The sequence below is a fragment of the Penicillium waksmanii genome (assembly GCF_028829765.1).
Source record: "Penicillium waksmanii strain IBT 27052 chromosome Unknown utg000005l:1.0-5232799.0:1.0-5237142.0, whole genome shotgun sequence".
Taxonomy (NCBI): domain Eukaryota; kingdom Fungi; phylum Ascomycota; class Eurotiomycetes; order Eurotiales; family Aspergillaceae; genus Penicillium; species Penicillium waksmanii.
The window spans coordinates 2,145,820-2,168,036 of NW_026643252.1; the positions used below are offsets into that span (position 1 = coordinate 2,145,820).

The following is a 22,217-nucleotide window of genomic DNA, read 5'->3' on the forward strand; positions in this document are numbered from 1 at the left end:
TTCCACATCAGTCCCCGAGTGTGAAACGGGCTATAGAAACTTAGAACAGGTAACATGACGCAAGTTGTGATCGGGCAGATGTGGAGCCCGCCAGCGCCTGCATGAAAGGGGGAAGTGCCTGCTACAGGCTCCGACTCCCCCTACATATCTAGGCTGTCAAAAAGCAACGTGTATCCGGGCACTCGGAACCCTTTCTCCATCTGTCTCCCTTTTTTTCGGCCGCTACAAAAAGGGGGAGAGAGGTGTGTCGGGAACGGGACAGGTGGACATGATGACATGCATGTCTCTCCTAGTTGATGGTGCGACAATGAGTGACGAGAGATGATGCGACTGGACGGGGAAGCAAGTAGATCTTCAAATGCGGGTTGTGGATGAAAGGGATGTGCCTCACCATCTCGATAGTCTGTTCCCACTATCCCACTATTGCTAGCCGACTTGGACGGCGGAAGGCTAAATTCGATCCATGCTTTTCCTTCTAGAAGGTTTCGACGGGCCCCCTTCCTCTCCTCTCCCGCAAATTCAACGGAGTACACGGGACGCAAGGTGGCTCCTGACACCTTTCTGGTGAAACAATGAACATCTGGTCCTTCTCGCCTCCCTGTTCGTCGTGCAACTTCTGCCCGAACAATTGCATGGCTTGATCTCACGGGCTCTTCCCTTCTCCCTGGGGACGCGAGCTTTGGTGAGATTTCCTGACGATCCATCTGCCCTCCCTCCCCAAGTGGACCCTCTTGGACGGCGTCGGTAATTAAAACCCCATCTCGTCCATGCCCCTTTTCCCTTCTGGGGGACGCTAGAAGGCGCCGGCCGGATTCAGCCTCCAGAGAATCCACTTCACTGCCACACAGACGGGACAGAGGGCTGAATGATCGCTCCGGACTGGACCCGCTAAGCCTTCTCCTGACCTTCTGGAAGGCCGCCAGAAGGATTTCGAAGGTCTATGGAAGCAGCTCAAGGGGGGGAAAAAGTGGTCACCGTTTGCTTCCACCCCATCCTGCACGGATGCATCGGGTCCAAGCCCTACTGGTGCACATCCCTGCGGACCCCCGGTTGACCCTCTCTCGGGGGAGACATCGATGCTCCGAACCATACAGAACCAACACCTAAATACACCGTAGTCTTGCTTTGTCTCGTTCCGACTCTCGATCAGGGTTGGATTGGCAGACTGTCATGGAAAGGGGGAGGGGAGAAGGTTCTAGTGGTTGGGCATCGAGGAGGCTGGCCAATCGACTGGACTGGTTGTCCCGGACACTTCCTGTTCTTTGTCGTGATCAACTCTTTTTGTCTTTTCCCCCCGCTTACAACACACTCAGACACCCCTGACAACCGTTACGCCGCCACTAAGGAAGCAGCTGCAGCTGCAACTTCGTACTCGGTCCTGCGGAGGCTGTCCGAGATTGGTTGCCTCAGAGCCAAATGACTGGGGTGCAGTAGAACCCGGCTGACGAAAACAAAGCAAGCCACATCTGCACCCCATAGCATAGACTAGGCCTATGGTGGGAGTTGGTCAAAAAAGAGGAGAGGGGGGAGACAGAAAAAAACAAACCCAAAAAAAACCTGGTCTCAAAATTCAGACAAGCCAATCATCTAGTAGATAATCGACATCGCGCAGCACCACAAGCGGAGAGGAGCGCTGGTGAGTCGTCGAATTCGCCGGCAACAGCCGCCTCTGCGGCTCTCGATTGGTCGTTAGCACGGGGCACCGCCCACATGGTTGTGGCTGAGACGTTGTCTTGGTGTATTGAAAACGCGCTAGTCTCCATATTTCTATTAGTAGAACAGGAAATTACCCCTGGACACGCGTGGCACAATCACATTGTCCCGCGTATTTGGTGTTGGCAGTTGAGAAGGCAGCAGAGTACCGTTTCAGCGTGTACCAACACCACTGCAGGAAACACCAGGTTCTCAAAGTGCATAAGACTTTGTACCTGGTGCCATAAACTCTGTGCATAAACATCAACATACAAGCCAACTGATCCATGGCCAACGGTCACGCTTGGACCAGCGGCCCCTGGGATGATGTCACTGGGGAAATCGTGCACTGGCCTCGTTCATCTTCATCCCGACCCATTCTAATATCAAATAGTTCGGATCGATCCCCCATCGATCAGCCCTTTTTCATTTCGCTAAGTGTGGTCCCGTTTGGAAATCTCCCAAAGGGCCCAGCAGCGAGCCCCATCGAGGCTACTTGCAGAAACTTGCTTTGCCTTGATTTAGTTCGATGCATACCGCGAAACGAAAAAGCAATTCTTCACCTTAGCCTGCCACTGCGGTCAGATCGAAAAAGAAACCATAGATAAGACGAAACTAGACTAAACTCAACTCTACTACGCCTAACTATCAAGCCACATCTTTTTCTATCGCCTGTGGCGTCTGATCTAGAAAATAGGAGAAGGAAGATTTTATCTGATCTGATCTCGCTCTTCCCACAGTGTTAGCTGATACCGCGTCATATGGTGCCTCCATTCCCATCAATTCCACTTTACGCGAGCCCGAATAATGCCGAAAGAAATGAGAAGCCCCATCTATCATGACCAAACCCGCTTTTCCCGCCTGTCTCGGATGAGGTATGTCCTGGCGGATTTTGCAACAAGAGACTACGGAGTACTAGAGACCACGCTAATAGTGGGCATGACACACGCACACGAGACTAAGTGGGTTTGGTAAAGGGATTTTCTCAGAATTGAGGGTCGTTGCGGAGACGATGGTGGAAATTAAATCTGGGATCGCAAAATGCGCACGTCCTTTGCGTAGATCATGCAGTATACACCGAGACTCTATGTAGGAGTGACGACTTGGTTAAGGTTGGGTCTGGTCGCGAACTACAGTTTTCTAGGCATGGCTTGGCATATTGGGACTTGTTTTTGGACTTTGTGAAATTGAACGAATCAAATAGCATCAGGGCTTTGGGTCTCTTTTTCTAGAATGAGGGGGGGGGGGGGGGCTTGAATTATAGAACGCAACTAGTATTAAGTTAGGGATTGTCTGTTTGTTTCATCGAACTTGAAGTCCGGCATGTTTATGTTCCAGGGTAGTGCAGGTAGAACTGGAAGTGAGACTATTTTTGAACATGAATTCCTGATCCTGAGCTTCGAGGCTATATACTAGATATCAAGCCGAGCTCGATATCATATCTTACACAAGCTGAATCTTGAGGTTTCAAGTTGTTTTCTCACCGCAACAGATATGTTGGGGAGAAAGAAGACCACTTTCACAATGTCAGCTAAGTAACATCTTCCACTACACAGAGATCTCTTGAGCTCCGGTGACAACATCGGCATGAAGTCCAAGCCCTGGAGAGTAAACTTGCATAATTTCCAACGAAAACAACCGGTTAATGAGCTCTGATATCATGGTTTCCCAGTCCAGATAGGCCACTGAGGTCAATTCGAAGAAGATCCTCACTTTCACTGTTAACCTCTCAGCCCTACTTATTCCTCTGAGCCTGTCCACCCGCTGTTATCCGATCTCTACGATCGTTGTGATGTAGCAGTGTCGACTGATCTCATCTCTTAGACGAGCCTGATACACTTCATTGAACGCCACTTGTCTGATCCTCCGCTCATGGTTTCTTGGAGACTGCATGTCACTTTCCATATCTCCGTTTATAAGAACATTAGATCGCTTTCCCCGAACTTCAATGTCTCGTACTTCAAGTTCTCAGCAATATCAAATACATGCACTCGGGCATACTAGTTAACTTACGCTGATCAATGGTGGAAGTTATAGCCAGAACATGGCATATATCTCAAGGGCGCCATATGGGTACCTAGGTAGGGTCGATTGAAGTTACATCTACACAGAAAACGCGGACATACCGTACTAGTATCCTCATATCTAGGCCCCGGATAGCCAATACCAATATTGTGGAGGGCGAGAGATGATCTCCCAGCAAGATAACGCGAAATATTGCTCGCCCAGTGCATTCAAAAGTGGGTTGAATCTTGAATTTGAAGATGAAGTACTTGTGTGGGCATTGAAATACCTCAGCCTTAATAGGCCATATACCCTTTGATAAGATCGGTATTGATGGCATTTCATTTCAAGATTATGCTGCACAAAAGGTGTTATCAAGATCATTACCGGCATCCACCATGTGTTACATCGTACAGTGTAACACAGCTGACAGTACTACCAAGGATCACTTTACGAACCTACTAGTACTGCTGATCAAGTGCAAGTATTCCGTGTCACATTAAGTGCGTCCCCGGGGCATTATAACAGTGTAGACAAAGGTGTATCACCGATCTATAAACAAGAATCCCATGCAAAGTGCCTAAGACCAAGCGCCGGACTGATGAAATGGAAGACAGGAAAGGCCCACAGCAAACCGCCAGAAAAACGGCCACTCTGACCCCAATGACCCCAATAAGGAAGCAACTACAATAAAAGGGGGAGACAAACAGTGCGTGTATGAAATGAGAGGGAAGCAAAAACGCCAAAAGTGTCACATCATCACCGCTTTCGCCATGAGAGCTCCAAAACTTGGTCGCCATCATTATCACGCAGAATGTACCACTGTGTCACGCGACCGTTCGGCTCGCTCACTGCATCCACCAGCTGGAAGCTAATCTTGCCATCGTCCCTCTGGCGGAGCGGGCCAAGTTCGTGCAGGTAAGACTCATCGGTGGCGCCGTTGTGCGGCTCCCAGGTCATTTCCATGGCGATGTCATCCACTTCAACAGGTAGGGAATATTTAATGACGGAGAAGCCGTTGGTCAGGACCCAACCATCACCGAATTGCCACTGGCGCAGCAGACACGATTCCCCACAAAGATTGGAAATAACGCTCAGCTTGGGCATGTCGGCTTCGAACCAGGATTTCCAGTGGTGCACTGATAGAGGCGCCTCGCGGCCTGACTCGAAGAATCCCGAGGCATCCTTCATAAGATCCAGCTGGTGAAGGCGGTGGTCGATGGTCAGGTGGGTGGTGGTGTATTTATAGATGCAGTTGGCTATGCGGCGGTCGCCTGTGAAAGTCATCTGCTGGCAGTCGTCGTATACGACGGCTAGATCGTTTAACAGCGGTCGCGACAAGAAGACGCCAGCGCCTCCAAACGCGATTATTCCAAAGACGGCAATCTGGGGAAGACCTTCCGAGACACCGCCGATATAGTAGGGCTTGGTGTGGTCGTATTTGGCTAAGGCATCGACCAGCGCGGGCATGGAGAGGAAAAAGGTGTCGTCATCGATTATACAGGCCCATTTCGTCTGTTCTCGCATGTTTTGCTCCAGGAGAGAGACAAGAGCGAAGTACCGATGCAGGTAGTCATCGGCTGATTCCGTGATGAAGAGGTTGATCCCTAGGTTCTCTGCCTTGATTTTCACCTCTTGCACACCCTTTTTCGTCTCATCAGGCTCGATCAGCGCAAAGATGCGAGTCCGAGTGTATCCAGCCCAGTGTTGAAACTGATCAAGCGACTCGTTCAATCGGGAAACAGTAGTCGCCACGCCAAAGTCAATGTGCGATGCGTCGGCCGATTTGGGGGCAACGGGCACTTGGAGGGTGAGCGGCTTTGCGACTGAGCATCCATCCTGCACCACTCCCTCTTCTTGGTTGGTAAACCCCGTCAACTTTGTGTCCCACAGCGGTTGGTCGACTTTTTGCTTGACGGCGAGCGGGTCCGGGTTGAAGTCCACCACGATCTCTCGGCGGGTGTAGTCGGCCAGCTTTTTGATATTCAAGCGATGCAGCATGTCGACGTCCGGGTCGCATTTTACTTTTGTGGAAATGGTGATGTTGTTGGATTGTGTGCGCATGGGAGTGGCGTGTTGCTTGTGGGAGGGCCAGAGTAAAGTCGCGAAGCCGGCGACGGCAAGGAAGATGACGACGAAGCGCAGCATTCTCTTCCAGGCCCATGAGGCCGGAATGGCCCCTTCCCGATTGAATAGCATGACGATGCTCTCCTCTGTAAATTTTAAGAGGCTGTTTGAAGCCCGGCGGATCTTATGTACTTGTTTGCGAAAGTCACCTGGAGAATATCCGCATTGCGCAGGCCGACGCGGAAAGGACTCGAACAAACAAGGAATTGGAGATCCGCGGCGAGAGAAAGACGGTATGTACCGGGGAGGGGGAGGGAAGAAGGGAAGGATGAGGCAAAATCCTCTCAGGGACACGAAGGAACGAGACGGGAGCGAGAGACGATCGCAGTTCCATGGGAGGGCAAAGCGCCCAGGGGCCCTGGTGACGTCGGTCACGTGGACCACTACTACATAAGGTGCATACATTTCACATACTAGTATCGTATACCAGGGTACTGTATAGTAGAGAAAAAATACTCTGTTTTCTATGCTCTGCCCTGCATATACTAAATTGACATCTAGACTAATACAATCATTAATATCCTTACATAAACTACTCCTCCGTATACTCCGGAGCCTCGTACGAGTGACCCTTCTCCGAGTACGGACCGTACTCCGACCACCTTATCCGCTGCCAAGCCCACCCGCCCAACTCTCACTCGCCTTCGTCCACCCGCCCAGCTCCACGTCCACGCGTCATTTCTACCGGAGCACAGTGGGCCCAAGCCAACTTGGCAAGGCTTTCTCTCCCTCCCCCCCCGCAGCAAGATCCCAGACCCTGAAAACAAATGGACAATCCAGAGAAACCAAAAGATTGATCCCAAATACGAGTACCAGGAGACACCACATTCAATCGGGCATTTTTGTATCGTTCGTGCAATCTCATTCCGACGATCGTGTCGCAGATCTGCCTCCTGCCCCTGTCCTTGACCCGCTTTCACCGAGTTCAAATGGGTCTCAACAGTTGACTTTCTATACTCTCTTGGTGCTAGTCGCAAGGCTGATCCTCCTAGACTTCTCAGGGTTCAGGGTCCAACCAGACTGGATGAACGAGGCGGATGTGCCTCCGGTACTGCATTGCAGGTTGGGGGCCCTTAGCCCCAAATGCATCCCCAAGAATTACCCCTCGTACTCTAGTAATAGTTTGTGATAGAAATGAGGCAGCATCTTTATCCTATGCAACTTGAACTGGTCATTATCTGGTCTGCAGGTTTGGGGCTGTGTCGAATCCTTCAGTGATCAGGTGACCTCTTATAGATTGCATTTGCACCATACTCCCTGGCAGTATTAGGTACGGGAAGCTCGGCTATTCTGAACTCCAATCAATTTCAAGGGTCCTGCCAGTGAGTTATCGTGTACAGATCACACCCCTGCATGCATCAATCTCCGTCTCTAAGACCGAGATCTTATCGCATATTTCAACCTTGGCAAGCGGCGGACCTCCTATGCTGCACTCATTTATCTCTCCATGGGCGTACACATATTCGCTAGTTGTAGGCAGCCCGGTTCAATCTGAGTGAAGTGAAAAAAGATTTACTCGTGGTTCTTCGGAATTTGAACTTGAAGCTACTGACCACCACATTCCCGCTATGCCTAATTGGTTGACCTGGTTTTGTATAGTCTGGTCTAGAGCAAGCCATGTTCCGAGTCGTGATTGTGGCGCGATTCAGAACTCGGTCCCGAGGTCAGGGGTACACAATGTGCAAATGCAATACGGATGGGATGTTTAAAAAAATACAAGGAGTGATATATCACTGGTAACATAGCTACTTCGGAGTACTACCGAGGTGCTAATATTCAAGTTGTAACTTCGTCACGGTCGGGCCGATGAATTAGTTCCCGAAGTCGGAGATATATCTTGGGGTATCCCAGAATTACTACATACTACTACATACTACTACCTAGTAGGACCAGTCCCCAAGCCCCCGGCCGTTTGTGCCCAGATTGAAGAGCGTTGCAAACTTCTCGAACTTTACCAAACATTCCGGCCAGATATTTACAACAGACTCACATCTTTTCAAAACGTACCTAGGTACTCCATAGAACAAATCAATTAATCAAATGAATCAAAATTGCCTGTGCTAGTACTAACAGTGCGGCCACTGTATGCTCACGTGACACTACGGCGGGGCAGTCGGTCCAGAGTGCAAGTGCAGGCCCGATGGGGAAGGTTTGATTCCGCACACTCTGGCCTTGCGGAGAGGTGGATATCAACGGAGTTCACCCAACTTGTCTATCGCCTATCAGTCATCGCTTGCAAGCCTTCTTTCTATCCTATCATTTGAATTTATATCCTGCGCAACCCCGCCATGGTCGCGCAATCGTTGAGCTCGCTCCTTCAGCGGGCATCGATTGACGATCACGAGGAAGTTCTCCAGGCTTGCACCAACTCGCTCTCCAAGAACAAGTCCGACTTGAACGCTCATCACATTAAGATCATTGCCCTATTAAAGCTCGACCGATACGAAGATGCCCTCCGCGTGTTCGAGACCGGAGCCGATGATTTGAAGAGACGGGCTAGCTTCGAGTACGCATATGCGCTATACAAAATCGGGAAACTAAATGAGTCTATGACTGTTCTGTCCCAATCGGAAAGGAGCCGAGGCATTAACCATCTCGATGCGCAAGTGGTATGTTATCTAGGAACCCGAGCCTTAGGGTATATGGAACACGGACAATCGCTAATGGCTTCTCTTGAATAGAGCTACCGGGCTGAGCAGTTCCGCCGTGCTGCTGATCTCTACGAACAACTGGCCCAAGATAAGGAGGCGCACCGCCATGAAGATAACGACTTGAGCATCAACTCGTGGGCTACCGATGCCCAGCTCCAGTGGAAAGGCGAGCCGGAACATGTACGCCACGAGCGGCCGTCGAGGGAGGACCTGGAATCCTTTGAGACAACCTTCAACGCGGCTTGCTTGAACATTGCGCGGGGAGCCTTACCCCAGGGCGAGGTTCTTCTCAACAGAGCGAAGAGTGAGTTTCCATGAACTTAGTCCCAGGTGAACTGTCTCTGACTATCATACAGATATTTGCCAGACATCGGAGGACCTCACACCCGAAGACCGGGCCGCGGAGCTGCTTCCAATTGCTGTACAACACCTTTACGTTTTGATTAGACTGGGCAAGAATGAAGAGGCCGAGGCGCTTCTGAAGGAGATCTCCGTGGACGAGTAAGATGGCCATCACTTTTATTTAGGCAAGAGTTTACGCTTACCATTGATTCAGTATCCACGAACTCTCGACCAAGAAGATCGCACGGAACAACATTGTCCTGGCTCGTCAAACAGTGACCAACCCTTTCACCCTCTACAAGTCTCTCCACTCCACACCCGATGCTACCAACAACGACCGCTTGTTCGATTTCCAAGACAACACCTTGGTGGGTAACGCCCACGCTGCGGACCTTCTGGTTCAGAAATATGATGGTATGGTTCGGTCAACGGCAAAGGCGCTTGCTAAAAGCTCTTGCCCGTCCACTGAGTCGAGCACCAACCTTCTTTCCGTGTACAATGCCGCTGGCCAAGCGGAAGGACAGGATGGTGCCAAGGCCCTGAGGAAGATTGTTCCGCTTTTGGAGCGTCGACCAAAGGATTTGGGTCTGCTTTTGACTGTTGTTCAGCTCTATGTCAAGGCTGGCAACACAACCTCAGCAATCACAGCCATGGAACGCTCACTACGCAGCTTGGAGGAATCCATCTCCGAGGCCGACCAGGATGCCCGATTCAACCCCGGCCTGCTTAGCACCCTCGTCTCTCTTTACCAGCTCGAGGGCCGGAAGCTCCAGATACGTTCTACCCTGGGACAAGCCGCTTCATACTGGCAGAAGAAGCCGGAGGCCCCAACCTCTCTTCTGCGCGCTGCTGCAACCTCCCTGCTCCACTCCGACGACAAAGCCGATTTGGTCGCAGCCGGCGACCTTTTCCGATCCCTGCTCCAGAAGGACTCCACAGACCGTATTGCCATCGCCGGCTACGTCGCGTCACAAGCGACACTGGACTACTCACAGGTGGAATCGCAACTCGACCGTCTCCCCGCAATCGGCGAGCTCGTCGGTGATGTCGACGTCTCCGCCCTGGAGTCAGCAGGCATCATGCCCTCCGCCTCCGTGGCGGCGGCAGCTTTCGCCAAAGCCCGCAAGCGTTCCGCCACCGACAAGGAGGGTCAAGTCAAGAAGCGTGTTCGCCACTCTCGTCTGCCGAAGGACTACGATCCGGCAAAGCAGGCTGACCCCGAGCGCTGGCTCCCCATCCGTGACCGCTCTTCGTACCGGCCCAAGGGCAAGAAGGGCAAGCAACGTGCTGCGGAACGTACCCAAGGTGGTGCTGTTAATGAGAGTTTGGATAGCTCTGCTCAGCAGAAGCCTGCTAGCGGTGTTGTATCCAGCAAACAGAATAAGAAAAAGAAGGGCAAGCGGTAGTTTATCACTCTGTTGCTGGTGTATATGTCATGTTTTTGCATAGATGAGAATTCAGGCTTGAGCCTTGACGCATGAACTCTTCCATGAACCATGTTTTTCCTTAACGTACTGTATACCTATGGGATTGACTACTAGTAGGATTATCAAATGATTTAAACTAATAGTACTCTGTTCTTACTAGCATCTGGTAACCCTAAAGCGAGCCAGTTGTGGCTACTAGTAATGCGCATATTAGATACTAACTAACACCCACTAGTAGTAGATGTTGGCGATTTGGAGTACACAGAGTACAGTGGAATATTTGCGACTATCGTCCTACTGGTATCTGGAATGTCCAGACATCACCCTCTCTATTGACTCTGACATGCTCGGAGAAAAATACAATATTCGAACTTCACACAGCCTTCTTGTTGGCGATATCCTGAACCAGCGCCTTGACCTTCTCCCATCTCCATTCCTCCAATCCAACTAGACGATTGTCATCGCTTTCCCAGGGGTGCGCCAAGGCCTTGGTAGCGAGACAGTATTGAATCTGCACGACGAAGGTTGCATCACTAATATTGCCAGACCTGAGATCCTCCAAAGCCTTCTGCAAAATGGGTTCCATATCGTTAGATGTAGCCACCCACTCCCCACCTGAAACCTCCTTAGCGATGTCGAAGAGTTGGTTCTGCGACATGAAAACAGAGTGGATATAGACTGGTCGATTCAGAGTTTCTTGCGGATGCAAGAGGACATTGGCGGTCGCTTTGCCAACATCTTCCAACGCTGTCCATGGATGAACGTTATTTCCATCACCGAAGATCCAAGTTGTCTTTTCTTGGAAGTTCAGACCGGCAAAACCAGTCGAGAGACACCAGTCAAGAAAAGCACCGCAAGATATCAGGGTGTAAGTCATGCGGTTTTCAGCAGCTTGTTTCTTCACAGCTTCGTAGGATACTTTCTTTCGGCCAAAAACGGGCAGGTCGTAAACACCTGGTAGTTCGGGATCTAATCCAAAGTCACTTGTTATACTAATCATATGTGAAAATAGAGCAGAGCATTAGTTAATGATCACTTGTTCTGGCTGTAAGGAAGATGGTATCACGAACAAGCGATAAACCCCGACCTTAGCTGCTGCTTCAATTAATCGGAGGGAAGTCTCGACATCGGGCGAGGAAGTAGTATCGATCACTGCGTCTTGTCCGGTGAGAGTCGCAGATAGCTCGTCGATCGATGTGAAGTCAACGACTCTGACATGAGTCCCGGCTGGGAAGGACCTGGGACTGCGACTAAGAATCGTTACATTGAACTCTTTGACAGCGAGCAATGCATTGAGTACTTGAGCCCCGACATTCCCACTAGCCTAATCATAGCTCGTTAAATTCGGTATTCCCCGGCGGAGTATATGGGTTAGGCCTTACCCCGGCGAGAGCCACATTTCTAATGGTAGGTGACATTTCCGTTTGGTTTTAAGAAGATAAAATTCGTGGTAAGGAGCGTGAAAAGAGAATATTGGACAAATATTGAGAGCTAACCACGCATTTAGATTCTATTTAAGCGATTCGTCTTTACTGTATCACCTTGAAGATCGTGACCTGGCGATGAGAGGCTCCTCGTGAAACAGGTTGAAACGGACTTCACCGGAGATCGAGATCAGATTACTCAGTAGGATTTTCGAAGCTTTCGAATTGAATCTGTGATTCCTTGACGAGTTAATGCTGGGATGCATGTTCTCCGCCTTCGCATCTCGTCTCGGTCTCCGAAGTAAAACCGGATTACGAAATTTGTTATCTCCGTGCCCCCGAGATCATCTATTGCGCAGCCGAAGCCACGGAATATTTAGTGTGCCTTGTTAATTATGCCACCGATACTGCGCTCCATAGCCGCAACGGGTCTAGCTGCTCTTCTATGGGTATTTAGGGCTGCTATACTGGCGGAAAAGGGGACTGCTCGTAATACCAGTGTTCCAAAGTTACTAGTGTTTCCCACCATAAAAATTTGGATAGCAGACTGTAGGTACCCAGTTAAATACGCAGGGCTCTAAATTGCTAAGACCCAACAATTTATAAGGAGTTTAACTGCCCTGAATATTCTAATTAGAGCCATTGGTTCCGTTGCGGCTATATGGCGCCGTGCAAAATCGACCTGGAATAGTTGATCGATCAGCCCCGCAAATGGGTCGGGCCGGTTAATCATGGAAGCATCGAAACATAGCGAGACGTCAAGTCTGTGCTTCGAAGTATGAACTGGCAAGAACACGGATAATCTGGGATCTTTCGCGCTCATTTCAATGCGTACATCGCAAGATGGGCCTGCGCAGCCATATTTAAACTCAACGACTAAATGTTATTGATCCATCCATCCTTTTGGCCCCCAAGTCCCTCCTGCACGCTGATATAATCGATTTTCCCCTCCCACTGCCAATTTTACTGCCTGAATTGACTGAGGGGACCAATATGTTTCTCTAGTGTATAAGGCAAGCTCAATTATTCACCCAAAATGGACAGTGATTCATGCCCTGAGGATCATACCGATCCAGGCTCATATCAATTACCAAAGAGACAGAAAATAAACCACACCGGTAGCTTGACCTTATTGCGACATGATTCATATACCGTCGCGTGGATTTGTGCTTTGCCCCTCGAGAGGGCAGCGGCCCTTATCATGCTGGATGAAGAGCATGCGCCATTACCGATATATCTTGGTGACAGTAACACGTACAAGCTTGGCAATATCAAGCAGCATAATGTCGTGATTGCATGTCTACCATCAGATCATTATGGAACTGTCAATGCGGCCAATGTGGTGACGAACTTGACACGAACTTTCCCAGAAGTCAAGGTAGGATTGATGGTCGGGATCGGTGGCGGAGTACCTAGCAAGGCAAATGATATAAGACTGGGAGATGTTGTGGTTGGATCAAGAGTTGTACAGTATGATCTGGGTAAGATTATCGGTGATGGAGAGCTACAGACGACATCTTGGCCAAAGTTTCCGCACCAACTACTTAGCACGGCGGTTTCTGCTTTAAGGTCGGAGCATGAGCGAGGCCCTAGTCAGATACCGTTAATCCTAAATCAGAAGCTAGAGGGTCACTCTAACTATCGTCGCCCGAAATTGCCGGATCGTCTCTTCCACACCGAGTACAATCATGAGTTTGCTGATCAAGATTGTGATCAATGCGATCAGTCCAAATTGGTTTCACGGGGCAGACGGGTCTCCAACGATACTGTGATTCATTATGGTCCAATTGCCTCAGCGAACCAAGTGATGAAAAGCGGCGCCACCCGAGATCACCTTGCTCAACAGCTGAAGGTAATGTGCTTCGAGATGGAAGCAGCGGGCGTGATGGACACTTTGCCTTGTCTGACAATTCGTGGAATATGCGACTATTCGGACTCCCACAAGAGCAAGGGCTGGCAGAGATATGCCGCAGCGACGGCGGCTGCATATGCAAGAGAGTTACTCGGGGAGCTATCTACGACCAAATGTGATCGGAACCATCCCTTTGAATTCAACTCAAGTGAGTCGATATTCCGTTCTTTCAATGTATTGCCTTACAGCTGCTCATACCTCATAGCAAATGAGAACTCACCACACGAATCTCGAAAGCTTCTACTGGACTCTTTAAATTTTGGCCAAATTGCTTCCAGGAAGTTGAATATTAAAAGCGCTCATCCAAAGACATGCCGATGGTTCCACGAACATCCCGACTATCAAGCATGGCTTGACCCAACACGACTAGTGGACCACCACGGATTTTTATGGGTCAGTGGCAAGCCAGGCGCTGGCAAATCAACGATTATGAAATCTACCTACTCGGACATGAAAAAGAGACACAATCGCCGGAGAAATGTTCTTGTTGCCTCGTTTTTCTTCAATGCCCGAGGCGAGTACCTAGAGAGATCTATTCTGGGGATGTATCGATCATTACTTTTCCAGCTTCTCAAGGGGTATCCTTCCCTCCAGTCAGTGCTAGATGACTCCGACGTTATTTCACACGGATGTACTTCTTTGAATGTTTTGAAGGACCTCTTCAGTACTGCAGTTCTGAGTCTTGGAGAGAGATCTCTTACTTGTTTTGTGGACGCCCTTGATGAGTGCGATGAACAACAAGCTGTGGACATGGTTCAGTACTTTGAAGACCTCGCCGAGCAGTCTACGTCTGAAAATATTTTATTTAAAGTCTGCTTTTCTAGTCGTCATTATCCTTATCTCACCCTCAAAAAAGGGATTCGACTTACACTTGAGGATCAGATAGGCCATTCACAAGACCTAGAGACCTATGTCACAGGCCGCCTTCAAATTCAAGACCCAGTGCTGAAAGCAGAGTTACAGACAGGGCTTCTCGACAAGGCTTCCGGTGTTTTTATGTGGGTTGTCCTAGTTGTGGACATTCTCAACAAAGAAGAGCGAAGAACGGGATTATATTTACGGAACAGACTTGACGAGATACCGAGTGATTTGAGCGATCTGTTCAAAGATATCCTCAGGCGGGATAATGATAATATGGAGGAGCTTCTTCTTTGTGTTCTTTGGATTCTTTATGCAGCTTATCCACTCCAACCAAAAGAGCTTTACCATGCTCTCTGGTCTGGCTTAGCGCTCAAAGGCCGAGTCAAGGGTAGGCCGATGATCTTCAGCGACCCAGATTCAAGTGCCAATTTGGGAAAGTTTACCAGATTCGTCACCAGCTCTTCCAAAGGCCTCGCCGAGGTCACAACGTCCGAAACTCCAAAAGTGTAATTCATTCATGAATCTGTGAGGGACTTTTTGATCAAAGATAAAGGTCTCTATCAAATGTGGCCAGATCTCGGCCTTGATTGGGAAAGCTCAAGTCACGAGGTGCTCAAAAAGAGCTGTGCTCTCTACCTCGATTGCATTTATGCTCATGAACCCACCGAAAAATGCCAGCCGATGGCCACACTACCCGTGGATGTCATGAATGCATACCCTTTTTCAAAGTATGCCTACCAGCGGGTTTTTTATCACTGTGAGATGGCAGCGGAGTCGAACCCCCAGTGCGAATTCTTAGATTCCTTTCAGCGCTCAGGATGGATCGAGGCCAACAACCTATTTGAGAAGCATGAAATTCGCAAATATGGTCCAGATGCGAGTCTCATTTACATACTAGCCGAGAAAGGGTATCCAAATCTGATTCGGCAGTGGTCTGAGCGCGACCCGCATGTTCACTCCATGTGCCCGAAGGAGCGATACAGGTATCCATTTTTCGCCGCCATTGCGAGTGGCAATCAAGAAGCTATTGCTGCTATTTTGAATGCCCCTTCAGGTATTTTCAAAGGGGTCAATATCTTGGAAGGTATCAAATGTGGAAAAGACCATAGGAGGTACATGGACCACACCCGTCTTACCTGGGCTGCTATGAATGGCCTGACAAGCGTTATCCCGATGCTTCTACGCCAAGGTCTGGAAATTGACGAGCAAAATGATAAGATGGAAAGTCCGCTTCTCAGTGCTTTAGGTCGCGGCCAAGAACTGGCCGTCAACCTTCTCCTTGAGAGTGGAGCTAATACCGGGAATCAAGATATGTTCAGTTCTGCTTGTGAAAAAGGGTTTCGTCGTCTCGTTATTGCCATGATTGAAAATGGAACAGAAATTGATGGACTGAGTTGGTCTTCAGAAACCCCGCTTTCATTGGCGTCGGAAAATGGCCATGCTAAAGTGGTACGGACTCTAATTCAGCAAGGCGCAACAGTGAATACCAGGAGCGATCATCAAATGTCGCCACTCGTCCAAGCATCATTAAGAGGACACAAAGAGGTGGTCCGAATCCTTATCGACAATGGAGCTAACATTGATGCCCATGATCAACCTTGGAGATATACACCTCTTACCGCGGCGTCAAGTAAGGGACACAAAGATATTGTCCAGATTCTTGTTGACAAGGGCGCAGACATAGAAAGAGTCGATGGTTTAAAGTGGACGCCTCTCGTACGTGCAATGAGGTATGCCAACCATAAGGCCATTGTCCGATTTCTCCTTGAGAGAGGTGCAGATATTGATGTGCAAGATAAAGACGGACATACAGCTCTTATTCAAGCTGTGATTCATTCGGATGCGGAGATTGTGAAACTTCTTATCGACTTCGGAGCTGACGTCAATTTTAAGAATGATTATGGCCAAACGCCTTTATCAGTTGCGTTCAAGGAGAAGCCGGTTGATCGAGACAATATACAGCTTCTCATAGATCATGGGGCTGTTGAAAATGTCTAATCGAAAAGACCAAGTGTTTTCACTCATTTCTTTTTCTCTCCAACTCCGCGTCAAGGCTGATCTGACTCCGAACTTTGAGCCTCGAATTTACTTTTTGCGTAATAGTAGTTATCAAATCACAAAATAAATATAACTGGGTAGGATGTCTACCCTAACATGTGGTTAATCGGCCTGACCCACTTGTGGGGACTAATCGAGTAGTTTAACTACTTCAACTCGATTATGTGTGGATGACTGGGGCTAATATTTTTGCATGATCGTGATCGCTTGCCTGAAGGGTCCCATAAGATACATTTCCAGAACGCCTAATCCATCCGTTGAAAATAGCAGTCTTCGCATAAAGCTAACCCAAGCAGCCCCAGAAGAAGAAACCGAAAGTTTGATCGTCCTTTCAAAGACCGTTCTCCACTCTCCCATGGAAAACGCCAATTTAGATGACAATCGAGAGCATGTAGAAGGAAATGGAAACCGAGAAGATAGACTCGACATCAAATTAACCAAGCGGAGTCCGAATAGTACCGCACTGTCGATCGTAGTGTTCGAAGATCATGCGCACGAGTTTGAGATCGTTCAAGGCATCGGCTGTATCTGTTTTCGCGGTCACATTCCCAGTGAAGAAGAAGTACATATCCTCAAATTGTCGTTCGTATGCTTCGGCAACGGTGCTTGTGTGAACAGTTCTCCTGACTTGAGATTTTGCGACGGAGCTAGCTCCATTTGTGCCATTCCCATTCGCAGTGGAACCATTGGCTTTTGATTCAGAAGTCTCTGCTTCCTCGATAATAACCCGCATTGCGCCGTCGCCAGATCCAGAAGGACAAGGGAAGTCGTATTCCAGGCTGATCGTCTTGCTTGCGCCGTAGATGGTGAGGTGAGAGTCGCAACGTGGAACAGCATCGATACCAGCTTCGTAGATCATGGTGAAGGGGTGGTCCTCTCCTCGCGGTGTCGGTGTAGTGGAACATGGCGCTGTAGAAGGGGTCGGTGATTGAGATGTTAGCAACAGCGTCGGGGTAACCGAATGATTCTCGGACGAGGGAGAGATCGTGCGAGCCTGTTGTGCCGAGGAAACGGGCGAAGGCGATTCGGTCGGAGGTGAGGTCGTCTGTGTTTCCGAAGATGTCGGTGAGTAGGGTGTGGAATTTGGTTGTATTGATGATTGTGTTGGGGACGGCTAGAGAGCCGTTGGTGCTGCCGTTGGTGCTGCCGTTGGTGTTTCCATTTAGATTCAAGTTCAGATTGAAAGCGTTACTGATGCCATTGCCGTTGCCGTTGCCGTTTATGCTGTCGCTGCTGGACGGATTGGAGGAAGGTGATAGTGGACCGGCGATGTTCCGGCATCGCGCGTAGTAGATCCGGTCCAGAGAGTCGAGTTCTTTCTTGAAGTTCTCTGTGAAGCAGGGGGCGTAGCGACGCGCGCATCCGACGAAGACTTTTGGGCCGCCTTCGAAGCGGGAGTTGGCTGTGCCTTTTTTGGTAGCGGCGCGGATGCGTCGGAGGCCGTCGATGCTTAGGGTCAGTGGGACCTCGACCATGACATGTTTACCGGCTTCGAGGGCCGCGATGGTGTGTTGCTCATGGTATTCGAAAGGGAGGAGGTTAAGAACGAGGTCCACGTCTGGATGGTTTATGACGTCGGAGGTGGATGTAGTGATCTCTTTGATGTGGAAACGCTTCTGGCAACGGTCGAGAGAATCGGCGAAGGCATCGTGGAGTATAATAAGGCTGAAACGAGTGAAGAGGGCGTGGAGAGCTGGCAGGTGGACGGACTCGGCGGTCTGGGAGGCACCCAAGATGCCAAGCCGCAGGACCGGGGTGGACATGGTGGCGTTGAAAGAGGAGGATAGCAGGGGTCAGGCAGGTCAGGTCAGGTCAGGTCAGCTTTCCTAAGGTTATGATGATTGTGATGGTGTTGATGTGAGATAAAGGCGAAAGGTGATGTTTATCGAAGGGAGATCAGAAACGGGGGAGTGAACAGGAGAAGTTGGGTAAGCTGGAAAGTTAGGCAAAGAAAGTATGAATGGAACTTGAATCCTTCAGGTTCAGATTCAAGGGAGTTGGTATGCTCGGCAGTGACATCAGTGGGCTCTCCCCGTGTTGGACCTGTTAGACATGGTTGGTTCAGCCTCCCCAGAATGCGACCGTGGGTAGATTCATTGGGTCCATTGGATTGGGGAATATGTTGTATCACATTGGATACACATAGTATGTATACCAGTAGATCTCCTATAAGGCACTGTATACTCCGTATACTATGTTAGTTACTACTTACTAGTTACTAGTGTAGTTCTTGGTAGATCGGGGAGAGTGGAGCTGGTGGGCCAGGCACATAAAGCATGTACTGTACAGTACTGTGTGTACAGTAATTACTCTACTGCAGTATACTGCGATGCAGTCATGCAGTTATGCAGTGCAGTGGTAACTAGTTGGTATTTACTTAGAGTATCTAAGTTACTACACTTCTAGTACTACCAGTATATATATACCATTATACCTAGTACTCCTAGTACCAGTAGATATCAACTACGACTCGGAGTACTGTACTATGTTATGATCAACACCGCCTCCAGCACAGCCTCACCTTCAGCCTTGCCCCATTTGGATGGCGCCTGATCGGACTGCGTCATCTTAGTTCCTTCAAGTTCCTAGTCACTTTCAAGTTGTGCTTACCATCTTCCTTCTTCCTTTCTCTCCTCTTCACAGCCATGGGTGTATGTATCCCCTTGCTATCTTCCATCTCACCAGCTAATGCTAATTGCCCCAGTTCGCTTCCAAAATCGCAGCTACTCAGCAGAATCAGCAGAACCAACAAACCCAACAAAACCCACCAAGTCAAGACCAGACCATGAGTGGTAGCTACGGCGGCGCTCCCCCAACGGGATATACAGGTGGCCCTCCTCCCTCTGCATTGCGGGCTGGTGGATATGTAAGTCAATACTCGATCAGGCCATCTGGCGACGTCATGGCGGAGAGAAAGAGACAGAGAGAGCAAGTTCAAGTTGTTGACATGCAGTTTGCAGCAGCAGCAGCAGTACCAGGCTTATCCTGGATCCCCTCCTCCTCAGGGTTCGGTAAGCTCCCTTCTACATCCATCACCCTAGCCCTTTCATCTTTGTTTCCCCCCTCCTTCTTCTCCACTTGGGTTTTGTTTTTGTTTTTCCCACCTTTTTTTTTGCGGCTACCCCTCCATCCTCCACGATAACCCCCACGGTCTCTCTCGGTCCTCGTCAACATGTCAGGCCACTACTCCCAACAGGGATATCAGCAATATCCTCCGTATGGTGGCTCACCTGCTCAGCCATACCAGCCCTACAGTCCTCCGCCTGCCGGTTCCTACAACAGACCTCCTCCGCAACAGCCCACCGGCTACCCCGCACCGCAAGGTCAGCAGGGCCAGGGCCAGGGCCAAAGTCAAGGTTATGCACGTCCAGCACCGCCGCCACCGCAGGGCCAGCCTTATGGATCGTCGGGATCGCCCTACCCCGGACAACAAGCTCCTTATCCTGGAACCTCCTCGTCGCCCTACCCTCCCGGACCGCCTTCGCATTCACCTTACCCTGGACAACAAGCGCCGCACCCTGGAGCCCACTCCCCATACCCTGGACAGCAACCACCCTATGTACAGATGAGCCCTATGTATCCCTGATACTGCGTTGAGCTTTGTATCGTGTTTGGCGACGGAGTCTGCGTTATGTTGAATTCCAAGGGAACGCCAGATGCTAACCCCATATCTCTCATAGGGCCAGGCACCTCCTTCCTACCCTCCCCAGGGCGCTCCTCCATCTGGATATGCCCCTCAAGGTAGCCGCCCCGGCCCTTCACCTGGACCTCCCGGTGGCCAGTATGGTGCTCCCGGCGGTGCCCCTCCCCCCCCCAGGCTCCTGCAGCCACTCCGCAACAAGTCGCAGCATATCGTCAGCTGTTGATTAGCACAATCCAAGAGAAGAACCTGCAGCCCTTCTACCCACCAGAGCGCCTGGACCGCCTGGTACAGAGCCTGGTGAACGAGGCGCCGGGTAAACTCCAGAGACTCATACACGAATGGGCTGTGCCGATGGAAGTCGCGACAGATGTCATGAAGCTCTCTCTATTTGACGTGATTCTTTACGTGGACGACAGTGGCTCAATCGAATTTGAGGAGAAGGGACTGCGCAAGGATCAGTTGAGACAGATTCTCGGTCTCGTTGCCACGGCCGCGTCTACCTTCGATCAGGATGGTATCTCGGTGCGATTCATGAACTCGACCGAGAGCGGCGATGGCATCCGTAACGCCGACGATGTCAACAACTTGGTCAGCCGGGTTCGCTTCGCAGGATTGACTCCTCTAGGCACGAACCTGAGGAGCAAGGTGATCGACCCGATGATCGTAGGCCCGGCCCGCGCCAACCGTTTGGACAAGCCTGTTCTGGTGATCACCATTACTGATGGGCAACCGGCCGGTGAGCCCCACGGTGCTGTGGGCGACGCCATTCGCTATGCCGTCGAGGAGACTTCACGCACTCGGTACGGTCGTGGGTCGGTTTCGTTTCAATTCTCGCAAGTCGGAACTGATCAGCGCGCCCGCGAGTTCCTCGGAGATCTGGATGAAGATCCGCAGATCGGCCATCTGATTGATTGCACCTCGAGTAAGTGGAACTTGACAATCTAAATGCGATATTAGGGCTTGACTGATGATTTCGCGATAGACTTCGAAGTCGAGCAGGATGAGATGTCTCGAGCCAATCCGCCAATCCACCTGACTCGTGAGCTTTGGGTATGTTTGAATTTCTCCCAACTTCAGTCTCTATCTTTTCTGTTGCTTTCCATACTGATTGTCTCTGTAGTGTGCCAAACTCATGCTCGGAGCCATCGACTCTTCTTATGACACCAAGGATGAGAAGAGCTCACGTTCTGGACCACCACCTCCGCAGCAGGGCTCCTACGGCGGATACAACCAGCCGCCGCCAGGGCCCGGACCATCTGGGCCTGGAGCCGGAGGGTATGGGGCACCCCCCCGGGGCACCACCCCCAGGCTATCCTCCCCAGGGCCACAGCCCACAACCCGGCTATCCCCCTCAACATCAACAACAACCCTCGTACTCTGGCGCGAGTCGACAAGCCCCAGGATATGGACCGCCACCGCAACAGTCGTATGGATATGGCGGGTCATCGTCGCACCCTGCAGGAGGGGCACCAGGGTATCCGCCGGCTGGCGCGTATCCTCCGCCACCGCGTCGTTATTAGTGACGTCAGGGGGGCCTTTGGGGGTCCACTTCCTTAAATTTTGTTGTGCACTTTTTCCCCAAGTTTGACTTTGACATTGACTTTATTCTGTAACTTTTGCCCGGGCTAGTCTCCAGGGGGTATAGGAATGGCGGGGGAATGTCATCCCACGTTTCAGATTCACTGGCCCTACAAGGATGTACCACCACACCATTACTATGTAACCCATCAGTAGTAGACGAACCGGTCTGTGCATCTAGCGTGTCACGATCGGCAGTCGCCAAGGTCTGAAGATGATGGGCCGCGTATGTACCTGTGCAGGTACTTCGTCCTGTGGTGCGCCCTGGGATACTGGACCAGAGGTAGGGCAAATGAAGTTGCCACATCATACATAAGTGGCCTTCTAGAAGCATGCCCGTTCCTTGGGAATTGGAGTATCTGACTGCAGGCGGGGGCCTAATCTGTCAAGGCCATCCACGGTTGCGTCGGTTGAGAAGGCGTGGAAAGGCGTGGGTGCTAAGAATATCCACTTCTTGGCACTTTCATCGGGGGCTGTGTTGCTGTTCAACTTCCTCTC

The 22,217-nt window shown here is 50.4% G+C and overlaps 8 protein-coding genes across 8 annotated transcripts; 5 read left to right on the plus strand and 3 right to left on the minus strand.

Moving 5' to 3' along the window:
- Nucleotides 1–4,455: 4,455 nt before the first annotated feature.
- N7481_005700 (glycosyltransferase family 31 protein) lies at nt 4,456–5,895 on the minus strand (the record flags this gene model as incomplete). Its single annotated transcript, XM_057264919.1, has 1 exon — nt 4,456–5,895. One exon carries the CDS (start codon nt 5,893–5,895, stop codon nt 4,456–4,458), a length of 1,440 nt encoding a protein of 479 aa, XP_057122639.1.
- Nucleotides 5,896–8,111: 2,216 nt separating this feature from the next.
- Nucleotides 8,112–10,222, plus strand: N7481_005701 (signal recognition particle subunit SRP72; the record flags this gene model as incomplete). Its single annotated transcript, XM_057264920.1, has 4 exons — nt 8,112–8,432; nt 8,505–8,778; nt 8,831–8,975; nt 9,031–10,222. 4 exons carry the CDS (start codon nt 8,112–8,114, stop codon nt 10,220–10,222), a joined length of 1,932 nt encoding a protein of 643 aa, XP_057122640.1.
- Nucleotides 10,223–10,616: 394 nt separating this feature from the next.
- Nucleotides 10,617–11,661, minus strand: N7481_005702 (aromatic alcohol reductase; the record flags this gene model as incomplete). The annotated part of the gene is made up of 3 exons (XM_057264921.1): nt 10,617–11,235; nt 11,314–11,567; nt 11,626–11,661. The coding sequence occupies 3 exons, from the start codon at nt 11,659–11,661 to the stop codon at nt 10,617–10,619; spliced, it is 909 nt and encodes a 302-aa protein (XP_057122641.1).
- A 1,042-nt stretch (nt 11,662–12,703) lies between these two features.
- On the plus strand, nt 12,704–14,950 carry N7481_005703 (uncharacterized protein; the record flags this gene model as incomplete). Its single annotated transcript, XM_057264922.1, has 1 exon — nt 12,704–14,950. The coding sequence occupies one exon, from the start codon at nt 12,704–12,706 to the stop codon at nt 14,948–14,950; it is 2,247 nt and encodes a 748-aa protein (XP_057122642.1).
- Nucleotides 14,951–15,004: 54 nt separating this feature from the next.
- N7481_005704 (ankyrin repeat domain-containing protein) lies at nt 15,005–16,438 on the plus strand (the record flags this gene model as incomplete). Its single annotated transcript, XM_057264923.1, has 1 exon — nt 15,005–16,438. The coding sequence occupies one exon, from the start codon at nt 15,005–15,007 to the stop codon at nt 16,436–16,438; it is 1,434 nt and encodes a 477-aa protein (XP_057122643.1).
- A 493-nt stretch (nt 16,439–16,931) lies between these two features.
- N7481_005705 (Gfo/Idh/MocA family protein) lies at nt 16,932–18,261 on the minus strand (the record flags this gene model as incomplete). Its single annotated transcript, XM_057264924.1, has 2 exons — nt 16,932–17,377; nt 17,457–18,261. The coding sequence occupies 2 exons, from the start codon at nt 18,259–18,261 to the stop codon at nt 16,932–16,934; spliced, it is 1,251 nt and encodes a 416-aa protein (XP_057122644.1).
- Nucleotides 18,262–19,670: 1,409 nt separating this feature from the next.
- N7481_005706 (uncharacterized protein) lies at nt 19,671–20,084 on the plus strand (the record flags this gene model as incomplete). The annotated part of the gene is made up of 1 exon (XM_057264925.1): nt 19,671–20,084. One exon carries the CDS (start codon nt 19,671–19,673, stop codon nt 20,082–20,084), a length of 414 nt encoding a protein of 137 aa, XP_057122645.1.
- A 143-nt stretch (nt 20,085–20,227) lies between these two features.
- rfeF (uncharacterized protein) lies at nt 20,228–21,698 on the plus strand (the record flags this gene model as incomplete). The annotated part of the gene is made up of 5 exons (XM_057264926.1): nt 20,228–20,279; nt 20,326–21,063; nt 21,124–21,191; nt 21,262–21,416; nt 21,464–21,698. The coding sequence occupies 5 exons, from the start codon at nt 20,228–20,230 to the stop codon at nt 21,696–21,698; spliced, it is 1,248 nt and encodes a 415-aa protein (XP_057122646.1).
- Nucleotides 21,699–22,217: the final 519 nt, after the last annotated feature.